This window comes from Saccoglossus kowalevskii, chromosome 8 (genome assembly GCF_978046115.1).
Source record: "Saccoglossus kowalevskii chromosome 8, keSacKowa6.1, whole genome shotgun sequence".
In the NCBI taxonomy this organism is placed as follows: domain Eukaryota; kingdom Metazoa; phylum Hemichordata; class Enteropneusta; family Harrimaniidae; genus Saccoglossus; species Saccoglossus kowalevskii.
In genome coordinates, this window is record NC_140648.1 from 33,844,264 (window position 1) to 33,869,907 (window position 25,644).

At 35.8% G+C, this 25,644-nt stretch overlaps 1 protein-coding gene across 1 annotated transcript in view; it reads left to right on the forward strand.

Moving 5' to 3' along the window:
* The first annotated feature begins 7,606 nt into the window (after positions 1 to 7,606).
* LOC102809469 (uncharacterized) overlaps positions 7,607 to 25,644 on the forward strand; it is a 33,124-nt gene continuing 15,086 nt past the window's right edge. The window contains exons 1-17 of the mRNA XM_085502516.1: positions 7,607 to 7,763; positions 9,266 to 9,485; positions 9,591 to 10,071; positions 10,495 to 10,670; positions 12,503 to 12,646; positions 13,141 to 13,247; positions 13,648 to 13,834; positions 14,565 to 14,720; positions 15,898 to 16,098; positions 17,150 to 17,377; positions 18,505 to 18,734; positions 19,196 to 19,388; positions 20,160 to 20,393; positions 22,726 to 22,890; positions 23,596 to 23,808; positions 24,255 to 24,355; positions 25,233 to 25,383. Of these exons, the coding sequence (XP_085358642.1) occupies positions 9,272 to 9,485; positions 9,591 to 10,071; positions 10,495 to 10,670; positions 12,503 to 12,646; positions 13,141 to 13,247; positions 13,648 to 13,834; positions 14,565 to 14,720; positions 15,898 to 16,098; positions 17,150 to 17,377; positions 18,505 to 18,734; positions 19,196 to 19,388; positions 20,160 to 20,393; positions 22,726 to 22,890; positions 23,596 to 23,808; positions 24,255 to 24,355; positions 25,233 to 25,383 (3,181 nt within the window). The 5' untranslated portion in view covers positions 7,607 to 7,763; positions 9,266 to 9,271. The remainder of the gene's footprint in view (positions 7,764 to 9,265; positions 9,486 to 9,590; positions 10,072 to 10,494; positions 10,671 to 12,502; positions 12,647 to 13,140; positions 13,248 to 13,647; positions 13,835 to 14,564; positions 14,721 to 15,897; positions 16,099 to 17,149; positions 17,378 to 18,504; positions 18,735 to 19,195; positions 19,389 to 20,159; positions 20,394 to 22,725; positions 22,891 to 23,595; positions 23,809 to 24,254; positions 24,356 to 25,232; positions 25,384 to 25,644) is intronic.

The following is a 25,644-nucleotide window of genomic DNA, read 5'->3' on the forward strand; positions in this document are numbered from 1 at the left end:
ACTTACGTTCAGAATCAGAGCTGGAAATGACTGTCAGAATAATGAACTTACGTTCAGAATCAGAGCTGGAAATTACTGTCAGGATAATCAATTTACGTTCAGAATCAGAGCTGGAAATGACTGTCAGAATAATGAACTTACGTTCAGAATCAGAGCTGGAAATGACTGTCAGAATAATGAACTTACGTTCAGAATCAGAGCTGGAAATGACTGTCAGAATAATGAACTTACGTTCAGAATCAGAGCTGGAAATGACTGTCAGAATAATGAACTTACATTCAGAATCAGAGCTGGAAATGACTGTCAGAATAAATAAACTTAAGTTCAGAATCAGAGTTGGGAATGACTGTCAGAATAATGAACTTACGTTCAGAATCAGAGCTGGAAATGACTGTCAGGATAATGAACTTAAGTTCAGAATCAGATTTGGGAATGACTGTCAGAGTAATGTACTTACGTTCAGAATCAGAGCTGGAAATGACTGTCAGAATAATGAACTTACGTTCAGAATCAGAGCTGGAAATTACTGTCAGAATAATGAACTTACGTTCAGAATCAGAGCTGGAAATGACTGTCAGAATAAATAAACTTAAGTTCACAATCAGAGTTGGGAATGACTGTCAGAACAATGAACTTACGTTCAGAATCAGAGCTGGGAATGACTGTCAGAATAATGAACTTACGTTCAGAATCAGAGCTGGGAATGACTGTCAGAATAATGAACTCATGTTCAGAATCAGAGCTGGGAATGACTGTCAGAATAATGAACTCATGTTCAGAATCAGAGCTGGGAATGACTGTCAGAATAATGAACTCATGTTCAGAATCAGAGCTGGGAATGACTGTCAGAACAATGAACTTACGTTCAGAATCAGAGTTGGGAATGACTGTCAGAATAATGAACTCATGTTCAGAATCAGAGCTGGGAATGACTGTCAGAATAATGAACTTAAGTTCAGAATCAGAGCTGGGAATGACTGTCAGAATAATGAACTTACGTTCAGAATCAGAGCTGGAAATGACTCAGAATAATGAACTTACGTTCAGAATCAGAGCTGGGAATGACTGTCAAAATAATGAACTTACGTTCAGAATCAGAGCTGGAAAATGACTGTCAGGATAATGAACTTACGTTCAGAATCAGAGCTGGAAAATGACTGTCAGGATAATGAACTTACGTTCAGAATCAGAGCTGGAAAATGACTGTCAGAATAATGAACTTACGTTCAGAATCAGAGCTGGAAAATGACTGTCAAAATAATGAACTTACGTTCAGAATCAGAGCTGGAAAATGACTGTCAGGATAATGAACTTACGTTCAGAATCAGAGCTGGAAAATGACTGTCAGAATAATGAACTTACGTTCAGAATCAGAGCTGGAAAATGACTGTCAAAATAATGAACTTACGTTCAGAATCAGAGCAGGAAATGACTGTCAAAATAATGAACTTACGTTCAGAGTCAGAGCTGGAAATGACTGTCAGAATATTGAACTTACGTTCAGAGTCAGAGTTGGGAATGACTGTCAGAATAATGAACTTACGTTCAGAATCAGAGCTGGGAATGACTGTCAGAATAATGAACTTACGTTCAGAATCAGAGTTGGGAATGACTGTCAGAATAATGAACTTAAGTTCAGAATCAGAGTTGGGAATGACTGTCAGAATAATGAACTTACGTTCAGAATCAGAGTTGGGAATGACTGTCAGAATAATGAACTTACGTTCAGAATCAGAGCTGGGAATGACTGTCAGAATATTGAACTTACGTTCAGAATCAGAGCTTGGAATGATTGTCAGAATATTGAACTTACGTTCAGAGTCAGAGTTGGGAATGACTGTCAGAATAATGAACTTACGTTCAGAATCAGAGCTGGGAATGACTGTCAGAATATTGAACTTACGTTCAGAATCAGAGCTTGGAATGATTGTCAGAATATTGAACTTACATTCAGAATCAGAGCTGGGAATGACTGTCAGAATATTGAACTTACGTTCAGAGTCAGAGTTGGGAATGACTGTCAGAATAATGAACTTACGTTCAGAATCAGAGCTGGGAATGACTGTCAGAATATTGAACTTACGTTCAGAATCAGAGCTTGGAATGATTGTCAGAATAATGAACTTACGTTCAGAATCAGAGCTGGGAATGACTGTCAGAATATTGAACTTACGTTCAGAGTCAGAGTTGGGAATGACTGTCAGAATAATGAACTTACGTTCAGAATCAGAGCTGGGAATGACTGTCAGAATATTGAACTTACGTTCAGAATCAGAGCTTGGAATGATTGTCAGAATATTGAACTTACATTCAGAATCAAAGCTTGGAATGACTGTCGGAATAATGAACTTAAGTTCAGAATCAGAGCTGGAAATGACTGTCAGTATTCAGGTGCAGCCGGCGGCAAAATTTTCCAAAACCGTCATTATTAATAATTGTCCATCATGTACATACTTTTTATCGATATTTGACACGTTTTTAAATTTGGTGGGGAGGAGTTAAGCTGTTCGTAATTCCCCTCCCACTAAGGTCAAAAAAATGCCCTCCCACTGCATCTTGGTTCCCGCTGCCCTCTCCCCACCCATCACCCCTCTCGCTACCTCCCCTCCCACTAGTGCCTGCAAAAAAATGCCCTCCCACTGGGTAGTGGTCTTCAGAGCCCTCTCTCCACCTGTTCTTACACATCTTCGAAATTCATTGTACAAGAGCTCAACCTACTTCAATCCTACATGCAGTTAATTCTTCAACTTGATGTTTTATGTGTATATTCAAACCATACTCAAGCATACCTCAGCCATGACTCAGCATATTTCATTAAACCTCAAGTAGTGTACGGGATTTGTTTTGTTTTTGCTAATTATTATTTTGAATTTAATTACTTTTTGTCAACATCTAATCATAATGTTGTCAAATTGGCGTGCCCACACCCACATGTTTCCCATATAAGGGCAGACGTTGATTTATCAACAAAAGAAACTAATATCAACAAATATAAAACTCGATTGATCACTGATGGACGAATGTTATCCTGTCGGCTTCTTCGTCGCACTGAACTCTTCGCTGTTTGGTGGCGTTCATCATATCAAAGACACAACTGACCTCGCTTGACCCAATCTGGCAACCTGACGATTCATCTGTATTCTACGGGTATTATCTCTATATTCTCCCTCCCGATATTGTAACCACAAGTTCCCCTTTACCCACTGATAGTTATAATTGTCTGCCCACCATATGTTAACAATTCTGCCTGCCCACTTCCAAAAATGCATTACCCACACCCACTCCCCACAATATTAAGTCAAATTTTTCTCCCTCCCACTGATTAAATTAAATTTTGCCTGCCCACAGAAAAACGTTCGCGAACACCTTTTTGCACGAACAGCTTCGTTGACTGCACCTGAGTATTATATATTACTGCCCGAATATGGGCGTCTGTGCCCGAGCGCAGGTGATCATTTGCCTGACGTTAGCACTAATGCCCATATTCGGGCTGAAATACATGCATTTAATTACATAAAGAATACAGGGTTTATATCTTAATGTTTAAAGGTAATCTTTTATTGGTAAAAAGGTACATACCCGGGGCAGTTGATTCATAGCTGGGTAGGGAGGTGCCCCTAAGTGTTCAAAAGTGTGATCATTTTTATATCTGGATAGTGCCAAAATCTATACCCATATTTATACCAAAATACTATTTCAGTAATCACTGTTTATTCCAAATAAAACAGTTACCGTATTTACTTCATTAGAAAAGCATCTTTAATAGAAGCACATGTAAGCCAACAGTGGCATTGTATGTAAACCCAAGCGGTGGGTTGCGGTCGATAGGACAGTATGAAGTTCTTGGACCAGCACCAGAAAATGAAGTTCCAGACGAAGTGGACGGTTTTATAAAAGCACGCCAGAAGCAAAGTACCGTTAAAACCACCGAACGTGATGTTCGTTGCAGTACCGAGTGGCCAGCTCAGAATACCGGTGAATTGCGGCGCCTCGAAGACATACCACCGGTCGAGTTGAATGCTGCTCAGAGCAAACAGCTTGTATGATACAAATATGCTTAACTGTAATTCAGTACATCTCTGGTGTTGCTCAAAATACAAGATCAATATTCATCAAAACTATACATTTACAAAAAAATTTCAAAAACTTTGATGTAGTCAGATCAGTGCAACCAGATTGTTTTATTTGATTAAAGCATCGCCTTCTCTTCTTTGAATATATCAACAGCTCTTCTGTATAGTTGAACATCATAACGTAAAATCTGTTTTACTTCCGGGTCATCTAACATTTTTTTCATCAACTCATATCTGAGTGGTTTGTTTTTGTCGGCTTGTTGTGATGTTTAGATGCTCTCATTGTATGCAGCGAATGACAAGCCGTATGTCTTCTCCAACAAATCAAAAATCACCTCTATTTCATTCGATAAAACCAAGTGAACCAATTATGCATATTTATCAGTGTGTAACCCAAAAAGGCGTCTTTTTCTTTCTCGGTTAATACGTCCTTGAAGTAGAGTACAGCCAGCCTTCTGACGTCATCGTGCGTGTTTTATAATAATAATAATAATCTTTATTGAAACCGTATCCCGGAGTGGGATCTTAGTTGAAAATACAATAAAGTAATACAAAAAGATAGCAAACAAAAACAAAAACAAAACACACATAGACAATTGAAAAGAAGAAGAAGAAAAAAAAATATTTGGTGGTTGGTTGAGGCATTTGGCATTTTAAGATTTTTTCTTGTCGTAATTTGAAACAAGTGTGGATGAATTTTCCTAGTTCAATGATTGTATTGTCATTTTTACTTTTTAGTATATTTGTAAGTTTTTCGTCATCCGTCCCCAAGTTGCTTATATTGTATTTAATATTGTTGATCATGATTTCTCGTTCCTTCTTGTATAAATTACAATTGAGAAGAAAATGTTTTTCGTTTTCAATTTACGATAGAAATAGTATAGCAGCTTACATTCATGTGATGTTCCCAGTCAACCGTGAGTGTTCACTTAGCTTACCGGACAATTACAGACATTTGTTGATTAACGTTTTTTAGTAACTTGAAAGATTGTTATCGTAGGTCGATAAGTCGACTAGGTAAATATTTTGTATTACAACAAATATATTGTATGAACGATTGGATATTTTTTGTTGTTCTCAATTATTTCAAAAATCTTGGTTTAAAAAATGTTTGAAACAGTGTTTTATGGAATTGTTCTAAAATAACGATTTGTGAAAAATATTAGAACAAGTTTCCCAAAATATTTCACTGTAACACACAAAAGAATTATATTTCGTGGTACCACCGGACAATAGCTTCACGATTTTACACAATAAACCAATGAACATTGTCATGCGATTTATGACCAATTTTCTCAAAAAATATAACGGTGTCAGCGTGTTTGCCAACTACTTACAGTGTGTACTGAGTAAATAAATCCTCACTCCTTTATTTTCTACCTCCATGTGTCAACGTACGTACAGATGATAAACAAGTTCTAATCGCCGAAAACACCATGGACATGTCAGTAGTTACTTTCCAGCTGATTGCCGGGAATCATTGACGTACTGACAAGAGGGAAGTTGTGTCACATGATGACAAATTAATTTCCCACCCAACATAGTTCGATCTATAAACATCTTCTTGTACCAGTGCATATGGACGAAACTGAACGCCGACTTGAAAAGTTTACACATTACACTATAATAATAATTTTATACTTCACGCAACTAATATCACAAATAGCACATTAAATACATATAATTATAGAACGTGGAAAAACATAAGCTCTCTCCACCAAAATCACGAATAAAACATTGAATGAATGTAACCATGGAAGAAACTAACGTACCTTCCATGATGTAACTAAGAATGGAAGAAAAAACATGAAAATTAGTATAACAATAAAACTACTGAGCTACTAAATATGTCATTGCATTGAAACTACCTGCAGACCAATTTGATGGAGTTGTTATGTTTCATCTCTTAAATTCATACTTGTAGAAATGAATTGTGCAGTTTCTATTCCTGCAAAGCTTGTCATAATTAATCGATATTTTTGATCTTCATTCGTTTTCAAGAAGTCAGATTTGTTTCCCTGTATATATTTAAATAATTTATTACGGGGCACGTCATATTTACTGCATCATCCTATCAGGAAATGGTATTCGTATTTCATCATCTGTGCAAAGTTTAGATATTCTTTCATTTCTAGGAATTTTCAGAGATGTTATCCTAATATTTATTTATTAACGATTATTAGCGTACGACGTCAATGTCTACTAGTATTCTATTTTATGGACTGTATTACGTTTCTTTGGTTCACTTTTAGCATAGACCCTGGTATTAGCATGGACCCTGGTATTAGCATAGACCCTGGTATTAGCATAGACCCTGGTATTAGCATAGACCTGGTATTAGCATAGACCCTGGTATTAGCATAGACCTGGTATTAGCATAGACCCTGGTATTAGCATAGACCCTGGTATTAGCATAGACCCTGGTATTAGCATAGACCCTGGTATTAGCATAGACCTGGTATTAGCATAGACCCTGGTATTAGCATAGACCATGGTATTAGCATAGACCCTGGTATTAGCATAGACCATGGTATTAGCATAGACCATGGTATTAGCATAGACCCTGGTATTAGCATAGACCCTGGTATTAGCATAGACCATGGTATTAGCATAGACCCTGGTATTAGCATAGACCCTGGTATTAGCATAGACCCTGGTATTAGCATAGACCCTGGTATTAGCATAGACCCTGGTATTAGCATAGACCCTGGTATTAGCATAGACCCTGGTATTAGCATAGACCCTGGTATTAGCATAGACCATGGTATTAGCATAGACCATGGTATTAGCATAGACCCTGGTATTAGCATAGACCCTGGTATTAGCATAGACCCTGGTATTAGCATAGACCCTGGTATTAGCATAGACCCTGGTATTAGCATAGACCCTGGTATTAGCATAGACCCTGGTATTAGCATAGACCATGGTATTAGCATAGACCATGGTATTAGCATAGACCATGGTATTAGCATAGACCCTGGTATTAGCATAGACCCTGGTATTAGCATAGACCCTGGTATTAGCATAGACCCTGGTATTAGCATAGACCCTGGTATTAGCATAGACCCTGGTATTAGCATGGACCCTGGTATTAGCATAGACCTGGTATTAGCATGGAGCTAAATCCTCTTAGTGATCTGGATAAAGCTCAATGTTCGCGTCATGATGTTCGCGATGATTTACTTAGACGATTTACCACGCCGCCACCGACAGCTCATGGTGAAGAGCGACAGTGAAAATGGCTGAGTGACATCGCCAGGCGGGAGACTACGAACTCAAATACACACGTTACACGTCACTGTTATCATACGATTTTCAGGGCACATGTAACTTATTTTTGCACCGCAATGTTAGGAAGGACTGCCTTTCACGACCAGATTTTCACAGATTCCATATGTCCCTAACGTTCTGCTCCATCGCAAGATCCGGGCATCAACAGAACCTGACGGGTGGCAACTTCCTGTTTCTCAAGATTTGCATTCTGCTACATCCAGTTGTCTGCATTTTATGAATAATTTATCTCTAAAAAGGGTTGATTGGCACATGAGCAGCACCTGGTTGCTGACGTCACAGGGCTTGGTAGTCAACTACGTCGGCTGACCACGTCATTCGTCGATTTGGATTTCACCAGGCTTTCACCTTCAAGTTGTCGAGGCAAAGCAGGACCACCGATTCAGGATCAGGACGTGGGTGAGTTCCTAATTACACTTCCGTGACATGCCGCATGCTATTATTTAATACTGCTCTGGTATAAACGTGTTAAATTCACTTCGGATGATTAAATTCTTCCAGTGTTGTATCAACAACATGCTTTTCCTAGAGTGTTCTACCGAAAATTGCAGCGTACGCAAAACTGAACACGCGGGGTTAATGACGCGTTATCGTACAGCCATCTTGATTATCTTGAATTAGTAATTGAATCATCAAATCTATTTTATTTCTTAAAGTTGTTTGCAGTATAATAATTCCACCAAGCCTATCTTTTAAAAAATGGATTGATAGCTAAAAAATAGTTCTCCTGCGCACTGTAATGAGAGTGATTACGGGAGCTGTCTTTTGATAACTTGCAAATAAAAGTTAAAATGTTTTGTTCATGGGCATTATTGAGTAACTTTTATATAACTATATACTAGTGTATTCTTAGGATTTGAATATGTTTTAAATTTTGATAGCAAAAAAAAAATTGACATTTTTTCATGGAATTCACTGTGGAAAGACAAGTTTATTCACATTATACTTACAGCAACAAAGGCATTCAATCATCTTTATAAATATTTATAAATTTCAATGGCAGTTAAATCAAACCAGCCAATCAGTGAGCACAGTGTTTGACTATGTTAATTAAAAACATTCCTAGGTTATTCAATCTGCCAATAGAAACCTCTTGTTCACACAAATGTTCTATTGACAACCAGCAGTGCGTAATGAGGTGTTTGTATGCAGGTGATATTTACTATGCAAAAAGTTGAGAAGTTTGTAGGAGTCCATATGGAGGGGAGTGGGGATTTTCAATTTGTGCATTTGTTTAGATTTGTCAAGTCAAGATTACGGTCCCCATATAGTAAATATCAGTAAGTTAATGGCAGTTATTTGTACGCCAGCTGACTGGTCGTGTAGGTGCCATTCACTCAAGATGACAAATGGTAGTGTGGCTTTAGCAAAAAATGTTTTGGCTTGCAATATCCGGTATTAGATAAAATAAATTACCAGCAGTATGGTGCCCCTTCCTTTATGATTGTGTATTCCCCTCTTCAGAATGTGTCTATGGGGGGCTGGAGATCAAAATCGGAAATCAGAAACTACTGGTATTTGGGTTCTGTAGGTCATTCAGTCTGGAGTTTAATTTTCAAACCGGCTTTGACTGTTCACATAATGTTATTGACATTATTCATTTTGAATAGAATATAGTCAAATGCTATTCTAAAAAACAAAAAAAAAAAGATGAAAATATCGTCTACATGCACATTTCCCATAATTTATATAAACTTCATTATCTAACATATTGAAATGATTTGAGATTTGTGCTGATTGAAATAGCTTAATTCTTGCTTCTTTGTGTTGACAATCAATCAGAAAATGAAATTCATCCTCAACTTTATTAGTACAACGCCTTTCACACTTTTATCATCCGCTCTTGTTTTTGGTCTTGTAATTCTGAGTTTGCCAAAATGTTTCTTGTCTTAAAATTGCAGGTCAAGATGGTGAACAGAGTAATTCATCAGATAGTCCTTGCCTGGATAGTATTGCTTCAGCTCTCTGCAAGCAGTTGTTCAGTCATTAACTTGCCTGTTCTTAGATCAGACGTAAAAAACCACCTTGCCACATACCTTGATGAAAAAGTGAATGAATTTAAGACTGAACTGCATAGATCTTTTGAAATGCATAGACACAGGCAGAGAAGAAATGTACAACGTAAGAGTTTATATAGCTTGTTATTTAGTTCTCTTATCCTACAATAATATATATTGATTCTGATTGCAATTATAAACATGTTATACTGTTAAATACATTTTACAGAAGCAACTGTCAGAGAATGGTTCCTTTCCGATATCCTAGAGTCAAGTCCCCTACATTTTGATGGCTCCACGGTTGAACACTTCACTTTTGGTGGCAAGGATTATCTGATTGTGGGAGACGTCCCTCAAGCTACTATGGGTGATATTCACTCAATGGTTTACGTTTACAACACTACAAGCGAAGCCTTTGAAGATACTGGCATATTCTTGGATATCCAAGGTGTGGCTGATATTGAAGTTGTCCACCTTGATGGCTCTACTTATGTTGCAGTTGCCAAGAATCATAATGCTGCTAATAGACATGATATCATCTCGACAATCTATAAATTTGACACATCCAGTTCGCCAGAGTTCACGGTCTTTCAGGAGATGTATACAAATGGTGCGACTGATTTTGAGATTACAGTCTTCAATCAGGAGACTTATCTATTTGTTGCTAATTCCCGGACTGACTTTTATGCCAGGCACAGAAACAAGTTAGAGTAAGTAAACAATTATCTCATTTCTTGGTGTTGTACATAGATTACCTGGTATACGTATGTATATTCAGAGTCCTGAATATTCAGTGTCATAGTTGTGTAGATGTGATGAAAATTCATTTTCTAGTTGAGAAGTGAGCCGACTGTAGTATCAAATTTGTAATAGATGCACTCTATTTTCAACTCCTCCACTTTATTTTGCTACGTTAAGATGTCAACAGTCCCTGAATTCAAATAGTATACTGGACATGCTCAGAGTTTCTTTTGTATGACCACCTCTACCCTCCAGCCCTCCCCAATTGAATCGCACATTCCCCTCCTAAGCTAATTTTGACAGCTGTAGATGAGAAATTGCATAATGTACCATCTTCAAGGGATAAAATGTACATGCTTGTTGATCTAACAAATTATACATTTTTTTTATAGGGTTTTTCATTGGTCTGGTGCTTACTTTGACCGTGTTGCTAAAACTTGGTTATACTCGGCCCAAGATATTTGTACATTTGAAATTGACGGCGAGTTGTTTATAGCAGTAACACAGTACACAGACAATGATGGAAATCTAGACATAGGAACCAAAGTGTTCAAATTTGATGATATGAGTAAGTACTAAACGTGTAATATCTTTCTGCCCAGCAAAATGCTTTTCAACACTTCTGGCAATTCCATCAAACTATTAAAGTTACAAAAGCAATAAGCACGCATTACCAATGTAGACATTGTTCATTGTGGCTCGTTTTTATTCGAAAATATTTTTTTGTGAGAATACTTTTAAAGTACGTATAGATTGAGCTCAGGTCACTGATCGTGACTTGATTTTGAAAATTGGATGTAAAATTTTACCAGACAGACGCCACCACAACCATCCAATCATAGTTGGAAATGTACGCACTTGTTTTGGAACTTTGTATCAATATGGCAGGTGACAACTCCGATGCACCAGGCGGCGTTCGCGTGTTTTGCATGTATTAGTAGTCCGGGCATGGAATCGGACTCGGCTAAAACTAAACGAAACACAGAAAAATACCACCAAAATGAGGAATCTGAATCTGTTCTCTTACCAGCAAATAAAATGAATGAAAATAATGTAAATTTATAACAAGAACAGTTTTATTTCGTATAGCAAATTGTGGTGTTCCCGAATGACGATTGCATCGTGTGATTTAAATTAATCACGTTTTTCCTTGCAGTCAATATGACACTCGTCATAGTTTTTGGTGCTCAATACTCGCAACATTAAATAAATTAAACAAGGTATCTTTTTAAAATGTCATTTTACTCTTGGTCACATTATTTTACTCCCCTTACTGCATTGAATTTCGAATCGATTACATATTGAACTTCTGTACATGTGTTTTTCTCTACTGCCTTTCCATGTGAAAATAATGATCATACTCGTGTCATAATACTTTGAAGTTGATGCCATGCGACTGTGAAGCTGAGGCCATGATGATGCCACAAAATAAGAGGCGAACACTGCTTCAATTGTCAATGACGCGAAGCTGATGCCACAAGGATGCGATGCTGAGGCGACAATGAAGCCATGCGTAGGCGACAATGATGCCACAAAAGCCAAAGCTTCCGCAAGCACTGTACTGTATGCCTTAGTTATGCACAGTTATCTGTTGTAATTTTACTTTAAATAGTACTTCTAATAGTACTGTACAGTACGTGGCTCTTTCACTATGTACATGGAAATTTAAACCTACAAGTGATATAGTGAACTAGTTGCCTTATTTTTCATTCATTTAGAGCATGAAACAAGACAGGCAATCGAGTTTTCCCAACAATACAACTTCAACTGACAGTTGTATTGGTCCTTGGAGTACCTTCTGAATACAGGACAGGAATCCCTTGGATCACTCAACTTTTTTCATACTGATAGTTGAAATAGAATGTTCTTTTGTGCTTAAATTAAATTGCTACTCTCAAGTCACCGTGGTTACCCTATTTGGATCTGTGTTCCAATGATATGATCAGTACTCGGTCTATGAATATTAATTATCTAATTTGCATAATTAGTATATCAATTACCAACATCATTGTTGTACTTGGCTACTTTAACCCAAATCTTGTCAGCTCTACCTGTATGTATTTTACATATAGACTTGCATGACTACTGATTAATGTAAGTTTATTCTATTTATATTGTATTTAGTGTGTTTTTAAATCTGCATGCATGTCAACCATACTTTCTTGCCCAAAGTTTTCCTGTAATTTTTCCTTTTATTCTCAATTATTTCTGGAAATAAACCCTAATTTTTGGAGCCAACAGACAAAATTTGAGTCAATTTTCAGTTTTCACTCAAACAAATTTATCTATTGTCCCAATGTTCTGAAGGAAAGTGCTGAATATAAACAGGACTATTTTATGAATTTGTAATGAAAAGATGGAACTGGTAGAAAAAATGCAGAATTCTTTGTTTAATTTCAGTGTATGAACTAATTGAGTTACAAACACTCAAGTCAACTGCTCCAAAGGATATAGAATATTTTGAAGCAAATGAACACCATTATCTGGTTATTGCAAATGCCTTTGGTACAGATGAATCCCATTCTATAATATATTGGTGGGCTGGTAAGTCATAATTGCTGAATGAAAATGGATCAACCAATAAAACGTGGTTATTTGAAGAAGTTGCTTTAATGTACGATGCACAAGAACGTTAATTTCAGTATTTTGTGCACAATCTTGTTATACTGTAGAATACTTTTATTTCTGCTTGGAATTTATTTTCTCTATTTTTGCTGAAGGATGCTTCAGTTAAAATAAAATCCAGTGAATGTACTTTTACCTTACCTATTTCACATTAAATTCATCACAAATCAGTGAAAAACAAATATACAAAAAAGTGAAAATTAATTCCAAGTTTTACAGTAATATGCAGCCTAATGCTGTCTGCACATGATATCAACACATTTACAACTCTCATATTGTCTCAACTCTCACTTTGCATATTAAATCCTGATTTGGCTTCACCACCTGCAGCTTTTTCAATGTATGATATGACACTGTTGTCGGAGCTTTACAACATTTCACGAGCCTCGACATTTTTTAAAAATATTTTTCAGGAAGTGGATTTGTGGAATATCAACGTATTGCCACTTTTAATGCTACAGCTATAGAAAGCATTAGAATGCCCAATGGGGAAGTCATAATTGCCATTGCCAATTCTGAAGTGAGTCAAGTTTAACTTGAAACTGTTTTGTTAGAACATTTTGATGCTGATATCTATTGTCCCAATAGCGATTTAGTAACATAGCATTTAACCTAATGTTTTTCACTCAACGTCTGAGAATCTAGATTTACTTGTGTGTGGGTGAATTTCAGCTGACTTGAAAGTGAAAAGTTATTTTCTGATTCTCTACTCAACATCCAATCTGTAGTCACTAAGTTTTCAGTCAGTATGTTTTAATTGCATGTAAAAAATGGGAATGCGAGTATTGTGAAGTTAGTCTTGAAGGAAAAGTAAGGTTTTGCTAGTATCGTTTTTGGCTAGATTTAACATTACCAAGTTTTTACATGTCTCGCATTGTACCTTTTTAAAACAAACTTCTAATAAGTTGTTCTTTTTGCAGGATGTTGGTACAGTTTTCTATAATGTAGACCAAAGTGGTATGTTTGTGCCAAGTACTGTGCAAGGATTGGGAACTAATTTTAGTAATCCAGAGTTCACAGATCTTCAAGAGTTCACAATTGGAAATTCTTTTTATTTGGCTGTATCTACTATGGGCGTTTTTGAACTTGTATTTGATTCTCAAGTAGGTGGGTATACTCGGTAGTTCATGCTATAATCCGAGATAGTTTACCTTGTGTGTATCATTTAATTGGACTGAAATTCAACGCAACTGTAGAAAGAACTCCCATGTGCTTTTGAGTATTGGCGAAATATGAAGTAAAAATAAATACAATTGAGAATTTGAGCTTGTAAGCAAGTCAAATAAATTGCAGCTATTGTAGGTTTGCTAATCATGTCTGAGCATTGTGTACCAAGTTTCAATGATTGGTTCTGGAAATAATAGTGGAACAGACATGTACTCGTATAAACATGTATGTACGTGCAGGATCATACAGACAGGATTGTGCTCCTTGCTGAAAAAGACATTTTTTTTATTCAATGTTCTTACACGTGCCTAGACTAAATAAAATTAAACGTCCTGCATGCATTATACATATCTTGGCTGTTCAGATGGCTTTTGGATTCAAAATGGCCGACTGGCAGTCATTTTTTTTTAATGAATTTGGTTCTAGGGCCATATCTGACATTCTTTGATAATGTTCATAATTTGTATATTCATTATACGTAGTGTCGTACATATACAGATGTGTTTAAAATGGCTTACCATAATTATTGAGCTTCTAGATCGATTTATGACATTTTTATGTTCCAACTATATTACTATAAACAAACTGTATTAAATTTTATAACTAATTTTACACTTTTTGTTGGTATTGATAAATAACAGTATTTTTTCTAATATGCTTTTATTTTCAGTTCTGCCATCACCTAAGCCGATATTGACCTGTTTAGCTGATGTCATTGCTAATCTAACAGCCCAAATGATGGCAGTAGCACAGTTGCAAGAGAGACTGAATAACAGATTGAGCCTGTCCATGGAGCAAACAGTAGATGTTCCAGTAGTCTTTAATGGTAAAATTTGACATTTCTTCAATAGTTGGCTGTCATTCTGAGGATTGTCAGTTACGAGTGTCTGATCCTCTCGCTCTTACTGGGCTGTGGCTATCATTCTAAAATGTTCTAGCACAAATATTTTACTGGCACGTCCCTAAATTTCATAAATATTGCCAGAGCTAATACTTGTCGTCATAATGAAATCTCTTGGTCAATCTTAACCAGTAAATGTGTTTTGAGTATCACCATCAGTTTGTTTCTATGCAAAAATTGGGGGTGGTGGTGTGATTACCAGCTTGCAAAATTTGTTCATTGGTTCCCGGTTTTGATGAACTATTGACCCGTATGCAAACAAAATTGCAATGTTTTTACAATGGAGAACATAAATGTGTAAGATAATGGTGCATCTTGAAACTTGGGCGCTATAGTTAACTTTTTAATTTTTTAAATTTTCATCAGTGGAAAATTGTTTTTTTTTTATTAAAAAATGCATGCTGTAACAAGTGAAATCTTTCTCTAAACTATATTTTGAAAATTTAGTTTCTAATCATCAGTATATGCATACCAATTCATTGTGTGGACTTCCCAAGATAACACTTTAATACTGCACTGGATATTCAGTGACTTGTGGGAAAACCAGTGCCACTATAAATATTTGGGCCTGAATGATTTTAAAATTTTTAAACCACTGGCCTGACATATTTAATTTTAAGTGTCTTCTTGAGAATTTTCTTGCATCTGACGTGTCATACTTAAATTAAAGTGTTTTTTTTTTTTTCGAGAAGTTCAGAAAAGGGTCAATTGACAATTCAGAGGTTCCAGGAGATGCTAGTTTTCCAATATATACAATTGGAAGTTATCTCCCATAATGCATTACATATATACACCGTCCCTCGTGTTGAGGGACCGTGATATATATGAGCAGTATTAAAATGCTCAGTAGTGCAAATTTTGTATTTGCTTAATGACATGCATACTTAATAAATTCTTGAATGAATTTTACTCAAAAAGGCATTTATCCTATTAATTGCATGTTTTTGTGAATTTTGCTAAAACAAAACTTGTGAACTGATCATGCAGTTGAAGATATGTAAATTTCTCTACATGGCTGCAGTTACTTCTAGGAACTGATAATTGTAATAATTTTATCCATTGCACATTGATGTTTATTTACTAATACATAATTATTTTGCAGTGTCTGTGACGTCACAGAAAAACTTTACAACTGAAGACCTTGTACTTGATAATGACAACAGATTTGACTTGGATGATTCATTAGAGCCAGTAAATCGTCGTGATGTCAAAAAAAATCTGACAGACATTCTGAATGACCTTGATGAATATACCAAGGAATCTAAACAAGTCGTGATGGTATCTAAAGTGCAAGATATTGGAGGTAAACGGCAACAATTTGAAAAATAAAAATATTTTCATTCTTGCAATAAATGATGCAACATTTGTGAGGATATTTCTGTATCATTATTGCTGGGAAACTATTGAGCTGCTTTGTTCACTGTTGGGAGGGGAGGATGGGGTGGGTGAATTGCATGCACTTTTTTTATCATAACTGATAATGAAGTTTCATTCTAGTAACAATTTTGGAAAGTGTTGAATTAGTATGAAATAATTTTACATGGTTGTGTATTGACGGCAAATAGTTTTGTTATTGACCACCTGATTTTTAGTCCCGTTCGGACATAGTCCGAAAACAGGGACTTATGTTTTGCCCTGTGTGCGTCCGTGATCACCTGTATCTCGAACATGCATTGACCGATTAAGTTCAAACTTCACTCGTACATCACACATTATATGGGACATGTGCACATGCATTTTTTTCATGATCCGATTAACGATAGCCGAATAGCGGCCATTTTAAGGCCGAAAATGCATCAAAATCGCATTTTTTCACCATTCCGGACCTGGATCTCAGTTATGCATGGACGGATTTCATTCAAATTTGGTACATACATTAAACATAATAGGACCTTGATGCACGTCATTTTTTTTTTTTGGGATCGGGTTTGAAATGGCCGACTGGCGGCCATTTTGTTTTAAAGAATTCAGTTCTGGATCCGTATCCGAGACATGTCTGGATTGATCAAGTTCAAACTTCACACACATATGGTACATTGTACATCATGTCACAAATAGATGTGTGCATTTGTTTCATGATCCGCTTAACAATAGCTGAATGATGGCCATTTTAAGGCCGAAAATGCATCAAAATCACGTATTTTCACAATTCCGGAACCGGTCATGCATGGATTGATTTTGTTCAGATTTAGTACAATGTGTTGTACATATACAAGTGCATTTCGGTCATGATCTGCTTTGAATGTATGTCACTCAAATATGAACGGAACGGGGACCTGTCATTGACAATGACTTGTTTTCTTTTGTCTTGAATTGATGACATCGCCTAAACCTTTGTCAATCCTTCTTTTCAGGTCGCAAGACATTTAATGAATCTGTTGAAGTTGTAGACACACTTAATGTGGCTGATCTCTACATTGAAAATGGATTAATTAGTGGTGTTGATGTCGTTAAAATAAACAACACTGCAGTATGGCGAAATGCTGATCAAACAATTACTGGCAATACAACATTTTATAACAATGTCAGCATCAACTCTAATATAACTTTATATGGACTGTTAAACAATGTTGACTTTCCTGGTGAGTAAACAAGAGCATGTGTGCAAGTAAGATAAACTATATACACTAAAAGACAGTGTCTGAAACTGATATGTTACCACAACATGGCCAGATAAAATATAACTAGGTCTCTCGAAATCAGCATTCCTTGTGTACTGTCAAATGACTAATTTCCGCTGGGTTTAAATGTTGCCGATTTACCATTTGAGGCATATTCAGTAGGTTTTAAATTAACGGTTTTGTTATTTAGATAATGTGTTCTATGCTAAATTTTACATTCACTGGGTTTTAATTTGGCGCATTTTTCCAGTCAGCGAAATAAGGAAAATTAAAACCCAGTGAATAATTAACCCCTTTACAGTACTGTGCAGTTCGAAATCAAAACTGGTACATGGACATCATGATTAATTCTTGAAAACTACCAGCCAGATTGTTTATGATGTCTGATGCATCTTAAATTTCACAAAGTAATAATATCAATGCTACACATCTGTAATTTTGCTCATTCATAATTGGGCATATTTTCAAATTGAAAAATTAACTTGAAAATGGCATTTTTTACCAACTAAATGGCAAAAACTTAATTTGCTCTAATACAAAACTAAAATTTGAAGTTGGCCACCAAGATGGAGTGCCACCCCAAAACAACTCCTTTATCTTTTGGCGAACTTTGAACCTGTTATGTACATTGTATAAGAAAAATCCCACCCACAAGAAGTGGGTCAAAAAATACAACATGCATTACAAATGATCTGGAAAATTATTTTGAGACTCCTAATTTCCACATAAACAGAACGGTGCTTTGAAACTCTTCAATTTGAGATTTTACCAGTAAAGGCGTATACGTGGCTGATATATTATAGGATTAGTGGTCTGTCACCACTTCAGAGAATGTTTTTGGACGATTGCAACATAATTTAATTGTAACTACCGACTGGCTAAAGATTTAGTGAAACCATACGAAATAGAAGACTTGTAAATTTATAAATATAGTAATTAAATGCAGGGAAATTTGTTCTTGCATGTATCCATGTCAAATTTAATTGAGCAGTCTGCTCAGAAATTACCTAACTTATCCAAATTATAACTGTTGCTTGTTACTATGTTGGAATTGCAAGTTAAATTGTATCGCTTTTTGGCGTTTCCAGGAAATGTTCTATTAAATCATGGAGATCAGAACATTACTGGTAATATAACTTTCGAGTCTGACGTCAATTTCGAAAGTAAGATTACCATATACAACCTGAATGGCATCAATTTATCCAGTGAGCTCGTGACTACATTTGGTGAACAAGTCATCCATGGCAACAAGACTATAGAAAGCGATATTACAGTCAGCGGAAATGTGTTGCTTCCAAATGGAACAAGTATAAATGGGGTAAGAATATTGTAAAAAAATGCATCCCGGTAAGTTGAATAGTTTAATAGCATCCGAGAGGAGTGTTCAGGTTGTTTCCTCTCCAGTGGGGAGAGGGTGGGGCATACCTATGCCGCAAAAACATTACAAGATCGAATTTGTCTACATTGCGATAAGCATGAGGAACATTTACTTGTAGTTTGTTTTGTTACTCTCGTACAATTCTCCCAAAAGAAATCAAAACTAATGAAAAATTTCAATTTATAATGAAAATAAGACAGAACTTCAATTAAGCATGTTGCACAATTTATCTTCATGGCATTCCAACATTGCATAAACGTGCAATTGTTAAATTCTTACCAACTTGTTATATTTTATTTTATGTATTAATATCTCTATTGCTTTTTACTGAAAGAAATTTTTCTGAAGATGTAATAAACTATAATTTTTATGTTCATGTCTCAATTTTATATTTTTCACAGGTTGATCCATCAGAATTTGTAAAGACTGCTGTAAGCCTAGCGGAGGATGGACAAATAAACGGGAAAATAAATTTTTTCAGAGACTTGGATATTCAAAATGATTTACTTGTAACTGGTTTGATCAACAATGTGGATATAGGAGATCTGGCTGCAGAAGTGATTTATAAACACAAGGAATACCAAACTGTGACGGGTATGTTGCTATTGCTCCAGTCACAAGTTTTTATTTTTAGTTCCACTGTCATTGTAGATGACAGAGCGGAGCTGTTTGGATAGATGATTGTCTGCCATTTTCTTGAAAACTACCAGCTGAACTGTTTTGATACTTAGTCTGTAGATATACATTTATCGGGTGGACCTCTATAAGATTTGTTCATTTTTGACGATATCTTCAATTCTTTACTTTTGGCAAATATTTTTGTCAATTTTTGTAAAAAAGTAATGCTATTTTTGACTTCCTCTTGAACACTCCCAACATGATTGATTTAATATTTGAGATGTACATTATTTGTGTGAACAATTTGTTCTTTACTTGGCTACCAAAATGTTCTTGTAGGACACCAAAGCTACATGTATTTCAATCATCGGGTCACTTGTTTGATCAAAGTTTTTCAGGCCATTTTGTGACTTGAAAATTACTTGCTTTTGTGTTGTAACCATTGGTGGCTGTTCAGGGATTAGATTACTTGAACATAATTTTTTGCTGTTCATTTACTATTTTACAATGCACATTTTCCTAAACCTCAGAACTACACATTTTTTTTTTATGTCCTGTATTTAAAATTTGTGTATACTTAGCAGTCAGACAGGATTGATCATGTCCCTAACCACTGCATCTTGCCCTGGTATGAGTAAACGCAGTCGTAAAGGCACCATGCCCAGGTTTATATGGGAGAAATAAAATCCAACACCTCATTAGTAATAGATCCCAAATAAAACAACTATGAATTATCATTAATTACAGCTCGAAAAGATTTCCTGAATAATGTTTATGTGAAAAATGATATTACTGGAAATGGTACCATAAATGGTATAGACATCTCTGAAGACCTTGTATATTTGAACACAGATCAGGATATTCTCGGCAAAGTTACTATATCTGGTGATGGAAACTTTACAAGTATTACATGTGATTTGGTTAATGGTGTGGATTTGTCTCTAGAGGCGATATTAGTGTCTGGTGCACAAACAATGTCAGGTGTGTGTTTTTTTTACATCTTCCAAATATCAAGCATGTTTAATGGACTTGGACAGGAAATTGTTTATGAACTTAGAAGACATTTATGTTATTTACCATCATTCTAGTATAGATACTTCGCCAAACTTGAAGCAAGCATTATGACATTAGTTATCTTGGCCATGTGATTTTAACAGGGGATGACTATTTCTCGGGATTCTTACAAATGTATACCAAATTGCCCAAAGTACAACATGAATAAAGAGCTCAACAAACGGAACACTTTTGACTTTGAGGTAAATGCACTGGGTCAAAATATCATTGGGAGATTTGGAAGGAAAATATACTTGTTCTGTAAAACACAATACAGAAGCTAATAAGTGTAAAATAAGAATTATCTAGTAGGTACATTTATTTGGACAGAAAAGTCAGGTGATTTATTTAAATCAGTTTTAGATAGTTGGAGAATAAATGATGGTGTTACTTAAGCTAAATCAAACATAAGATATAAATAGTATTATCAATTCACTAACGCGTATTTTAGTTAGCACTGGCGAGTCCTGTTTTATGGCTATATAAAGATAGAATAAAATAAACTACACTAAGATACAGTAAAGTTAATCAACTACACAGAATGCTAAAAAAAGCTAAATATTACAAACTCGCAAAAGATCACAATGAACTTGTATGGTACAATAGACTGGCCAATATTGTTAAGAGGTAAAAAAATTATATTAAGTCATAATTATCCTGGAAAGAATATTTCTAATTTTGGTAGTTGCTCACATCTCATTTGTATAATATTAAAAATAACTCCCATGTTAATACACTCTCATTTATTTGATACAATGGTAATGCCAGTTTGTTTATATGGCAGTGAAGTTTGGGAGCCTATAACATTAACAAACTGGGTCAAAATGGTATCTTGAAGTCATTATTAAATGAGAGCAGGGATTGAGAAAATGCTCGGGGGGGGGGAGGATTTGTCATAAAATTACTACCGGTAATGTATGAGGAGAGTTGGGTAAATGCCCAATAGTTAAATAGTATATGCAAGTCAGTTTACCAATTGAACAAAGAGTTACAAAAACATTTCACAAACTACGTGAATATGCAAAATCTGTGATGAAAAGCATTACATAATGTAATGCATCACCGGTAATGCTAAAATTTATTCGACAAAATTAGCTTTCCATAGTTTGATAAACTTAATGCTGAATGAAAGTTCATATATTTAAGTGCTTTAGACACTTGTTCTTTTGCCAAATAAGTATATTCTATTTTGAAACTAGTTGATAGTTCCGTTTAGTGACCATATTGCTATATAAACTAGTGTTAATAAATTAATTATATGCTTCTCAAGCAGATGTCTAAACCAATCGCATTAAAACTTTGTTAGTCCCTGTTCGGACGAAGTCCGAAAACGGGGACTTATAATTCGGTCTCTGTGCGTCCGTCCAGAGTCGTATCTCAGAATCCCTTGGATCGATTCCGTTCATTTTTTGCATGTGCCTAGTACTTTATGTGGGACATATGCACATGCAGTGGTTTAGCGATTGGATTCAAAATGGCTGACTGGCAGGCATCTTGTTTTTGTTTTTTTATGCGGTATCTTGGGCGTGCTCTGTTAGTTTTCATTCAAATTTGGCACATACATGTACTTTATACAGGTTAGGATGCATGTTCATGACAATTTGTTTCAAAATCTGGTCAAGGATGGCAGATTGACAGCCATCTCACTTTTTGGCCTTACTACTATATTTCCACAATTTATGTACCATTTTCATTCGTATTTGGCACGTACATCATACATATCAGTGTTTCATAATCAGATCAAAGATGGCTGAATAATGGCCGTTTTTATTTTGGCCATATTACTATGACACGAAACGCGTGTTTTGATGTAAATAAACAATCTGTTGTATACGCCACTTGGAACTCAAGTTTCAAGGACACACTCGCGAAAACCCCTCCGCTTTAATATGATGAGCACAAAGAGAACTTAATGGGGACTGTGTCATTTTCAATGACTTGTTTATCATGCCTCTTGATTTGTAATCATATCAAGATGATTTAATCGTTGCCAATTGGTGCAGAAAACTGGGTTGCATATTAACGGGTTCCGTTAAAACATTAGACATTGTGGAACCTGGTGTTTTATTTTTAAAGTCTGGTAGCCATTTTGTTTTAATGAATGCTTTTCCAGGGCCAAAAAATCATTATTCAAGTTACTAATCACATGTCATAAATATGCACTGATACTTGATATCAGAGTTTTATTCAAAAGTAATCTTTAGTTACTTCTGTGCAATGTCTTCAAAACTATTAAAATATAATTCTTTTTTTCTTTCAGGTGCAAAGAGTTTCAAAAATGGATTCACTGTTTCTGGTGACATTATCATGTCTCCCCTTGCTACAGTTGATCAGGTTGATATTGACGTGTTCAACTCAACAGTCATGAAGTTGACAGAACCAGCGTCTTTAGAAGGGATAAAAACATTCAAAAACAACGTCACAGGTGAATAAGAGTTATCAAAAATGCTCAACAATTCTGAAGCAATGTCATTGTCACTTTCGCAGTATTTTTTCAAATTTGCCCAACTTGTAAAAAGAATTTGCACTTGCTGAAAATTCCCAACCTAAGCCATTGTGTCAACACAGGTGGCGCTATTCAGCACAGACCTGTGTCTTATGACGCATAACTAGCCTCTGAAGGCTAAATATCCACCCGCTACCATTTTTCTCAGAGTTTCTGCCGCGGAACTATATAAAAGTATTTTTCTTTTGAACACATCCTCCCCCGATTTTTAGCAAGATTTAATCTTTAATGAGTTGATCAATTAAAACTACACACAACACTCATCAGAATATCTTATTTTATTAACATTAAAATGCATGTAAATTGGGAGGTCAAAGGTCTAATTTTTCTCAATATTGCATTGACACGCAGATTGCCGCAAACCAATCGAATAGTGCCACCTGTGTTGACACAAAGTGGAAATAGTTCCGACCACTTTTCTCATAGTTCCATGCGCGGTACGTGTCAGATCGGTTGGTTTGCGGCAATCTGCGTGTCAATGAACCTAAGCACTAGGCCAAGTTCAACATTCAGAAATGGTAGTCACATATACAAATTTTTCATGATCATTCACACCATTTTTGGTGTGTCCATTGATCCTATGGCGATAGATAATTTGATTAATTAACTGCCTTTGTCTCTCAGTTAATGGTTCTGTAGTGCTTTCTGACATTTTGAATGGTCTGAATATTAGCTTTGCAATGGATGATGTCTTGACTAAGTCAACTGATCAGATAATCAATGTACCTGTTGATTTAATTGGAGACTTTGTTTTCATGGGTAATTTGAATACAAGTAGATTTGATAACCTGCACATGGATGACTTCATTCTACTGGAAGCACCAGGTCAAATTGAAGGTAATTATACTCAAATTATGCATTTACGGTAAGTATATGTATGTATTCTCGTACATGTTAAATTACTCCAGAGGTAAATGTAATTGATAGCGTCTGATAGTAACCGAATGGAATATATGGTGGAGGAATATTTTTATCAAAAGTAGAACAGAGTGAAAGAATTATTACTGAAATAATGAATATATCGTTGCATGCCATTAGTGTGAGATGGCAATCACTTTGTATATGCTGTATGGCATTTCTTGATTTGCTAGGTTTTGTGTAATAAACTTTCTGAGCAACTGAAAAATGCATGATCTTGCCAACATAAATTTTCTTCCACCATACAAGTCCTAGAAATGTTCCCTTCTCACCCTCGGGCGGGGGTGTATAAAAAAAATACTGAAGTTGCATAATTAAATTGATTTTCAAGGATTTATAACATTTAAGTCTTCATTTGTTCTCAGGTTTCAAAAACTTTACAGATCATGTTAACATTGTGGGTGATTTAGATGTGGACAGTGAAGTCAAGATTAATGGTATTGACTTATCTGCATTAGACAATAGTGTAAGTTCACGCCTTCTTGCAACGAGTTTCAATGAATATTCATTTTGGTGGTCATGGTAACCATGTCTACATTGCAGTGTTTGCATTGTCGGTAAAAGTCAGATACTCTTAAAGGCCCAATTCACTTGCCTCCCCCCTGCCCCCCTGGGCAAGTGTGAATTGGAGGTGTGGCTATGCAAATAAGTGTTAATCACTTGCATAGCCTATGAAGCATCCTTTTTCAGCAGTTCAACATCACGTTACTTTGATTGACAGCAGTTAATTATTCAAGATTAGTAGCCAGTCCCTTTTCCCGGTTCGTGTTTTTGACTTTTATCTGCCAAAATCTCAACTAGTACACTATATATTGTCATAAATACTACAGTCACTGCTGTGATATTCATTGTCACATCCATCCACTTTTGCACAACATAATCGACCTGTAAAAACGCATTTTTACCGCAGCTTGGCTGGAGCAGTTTACTACAGTGTGACAAGCAAGGAAATGATCCCTATTGTTTAGAAGTGTTTTTATAGTATACCTGGGCCTTTAAACAAGATGATAAACATTGGCCAGAAATTTGCCAGCATCTTATTGCATATTAGGTCAACAAATAAACTCTGTCGTGAATGGTGACTCTTTAATGGCTGTCACTATAAGACATTTGAAATTTGATTGGTAACTACAAAAAAAATCTGGAAGTGAAACTACATTGATCTGTCAGGCATGTGTTGGGTTTGGAGCACTGCAGAGGGTACAACTCGTGTGACCTTGTCGGGTTAATTGCTTAATATATCACTGCTATGAGTGGGTCAGAATCACTAATTTTTTGATACTAAGGAGCATTTTTTTATATTGCCTTGTACAATGTGTTTATCGTGATGGTCTTGTTACCAGGTTGTGAAGAAAGAAGGAAATCAAACTATTCTCGGAAACATTGAGTTCTCTGATTCAATTAGTGTTGATGAATCAATTGAAGCTTTCAGTGTAAATGGCTTTGATATACTGCAGGACTTGGTCAGATTAGATGACCAACAAACAGTAGCAGGTAAGAACTACCCTATAAATGTGTATACATTCAAAGATTTAATTTGTACAGTGTTGTGTATAAAATAAATGTTTGGTGAAATGGCTATCTACAAAAGTTTTAAGTTTGAGGACAGCGGTCCTGCTGAAAGTAATTTGTAGTGTCGTTTACTGATGCTAGTCTGGTGTGCTCGCTGTTAAAATTACCAGGGGATTAGGAGGCAAGTTTGAGATCACCTGTAATAGGCATTCAATAATTTTATTACCGGTAATGGTAATCTTG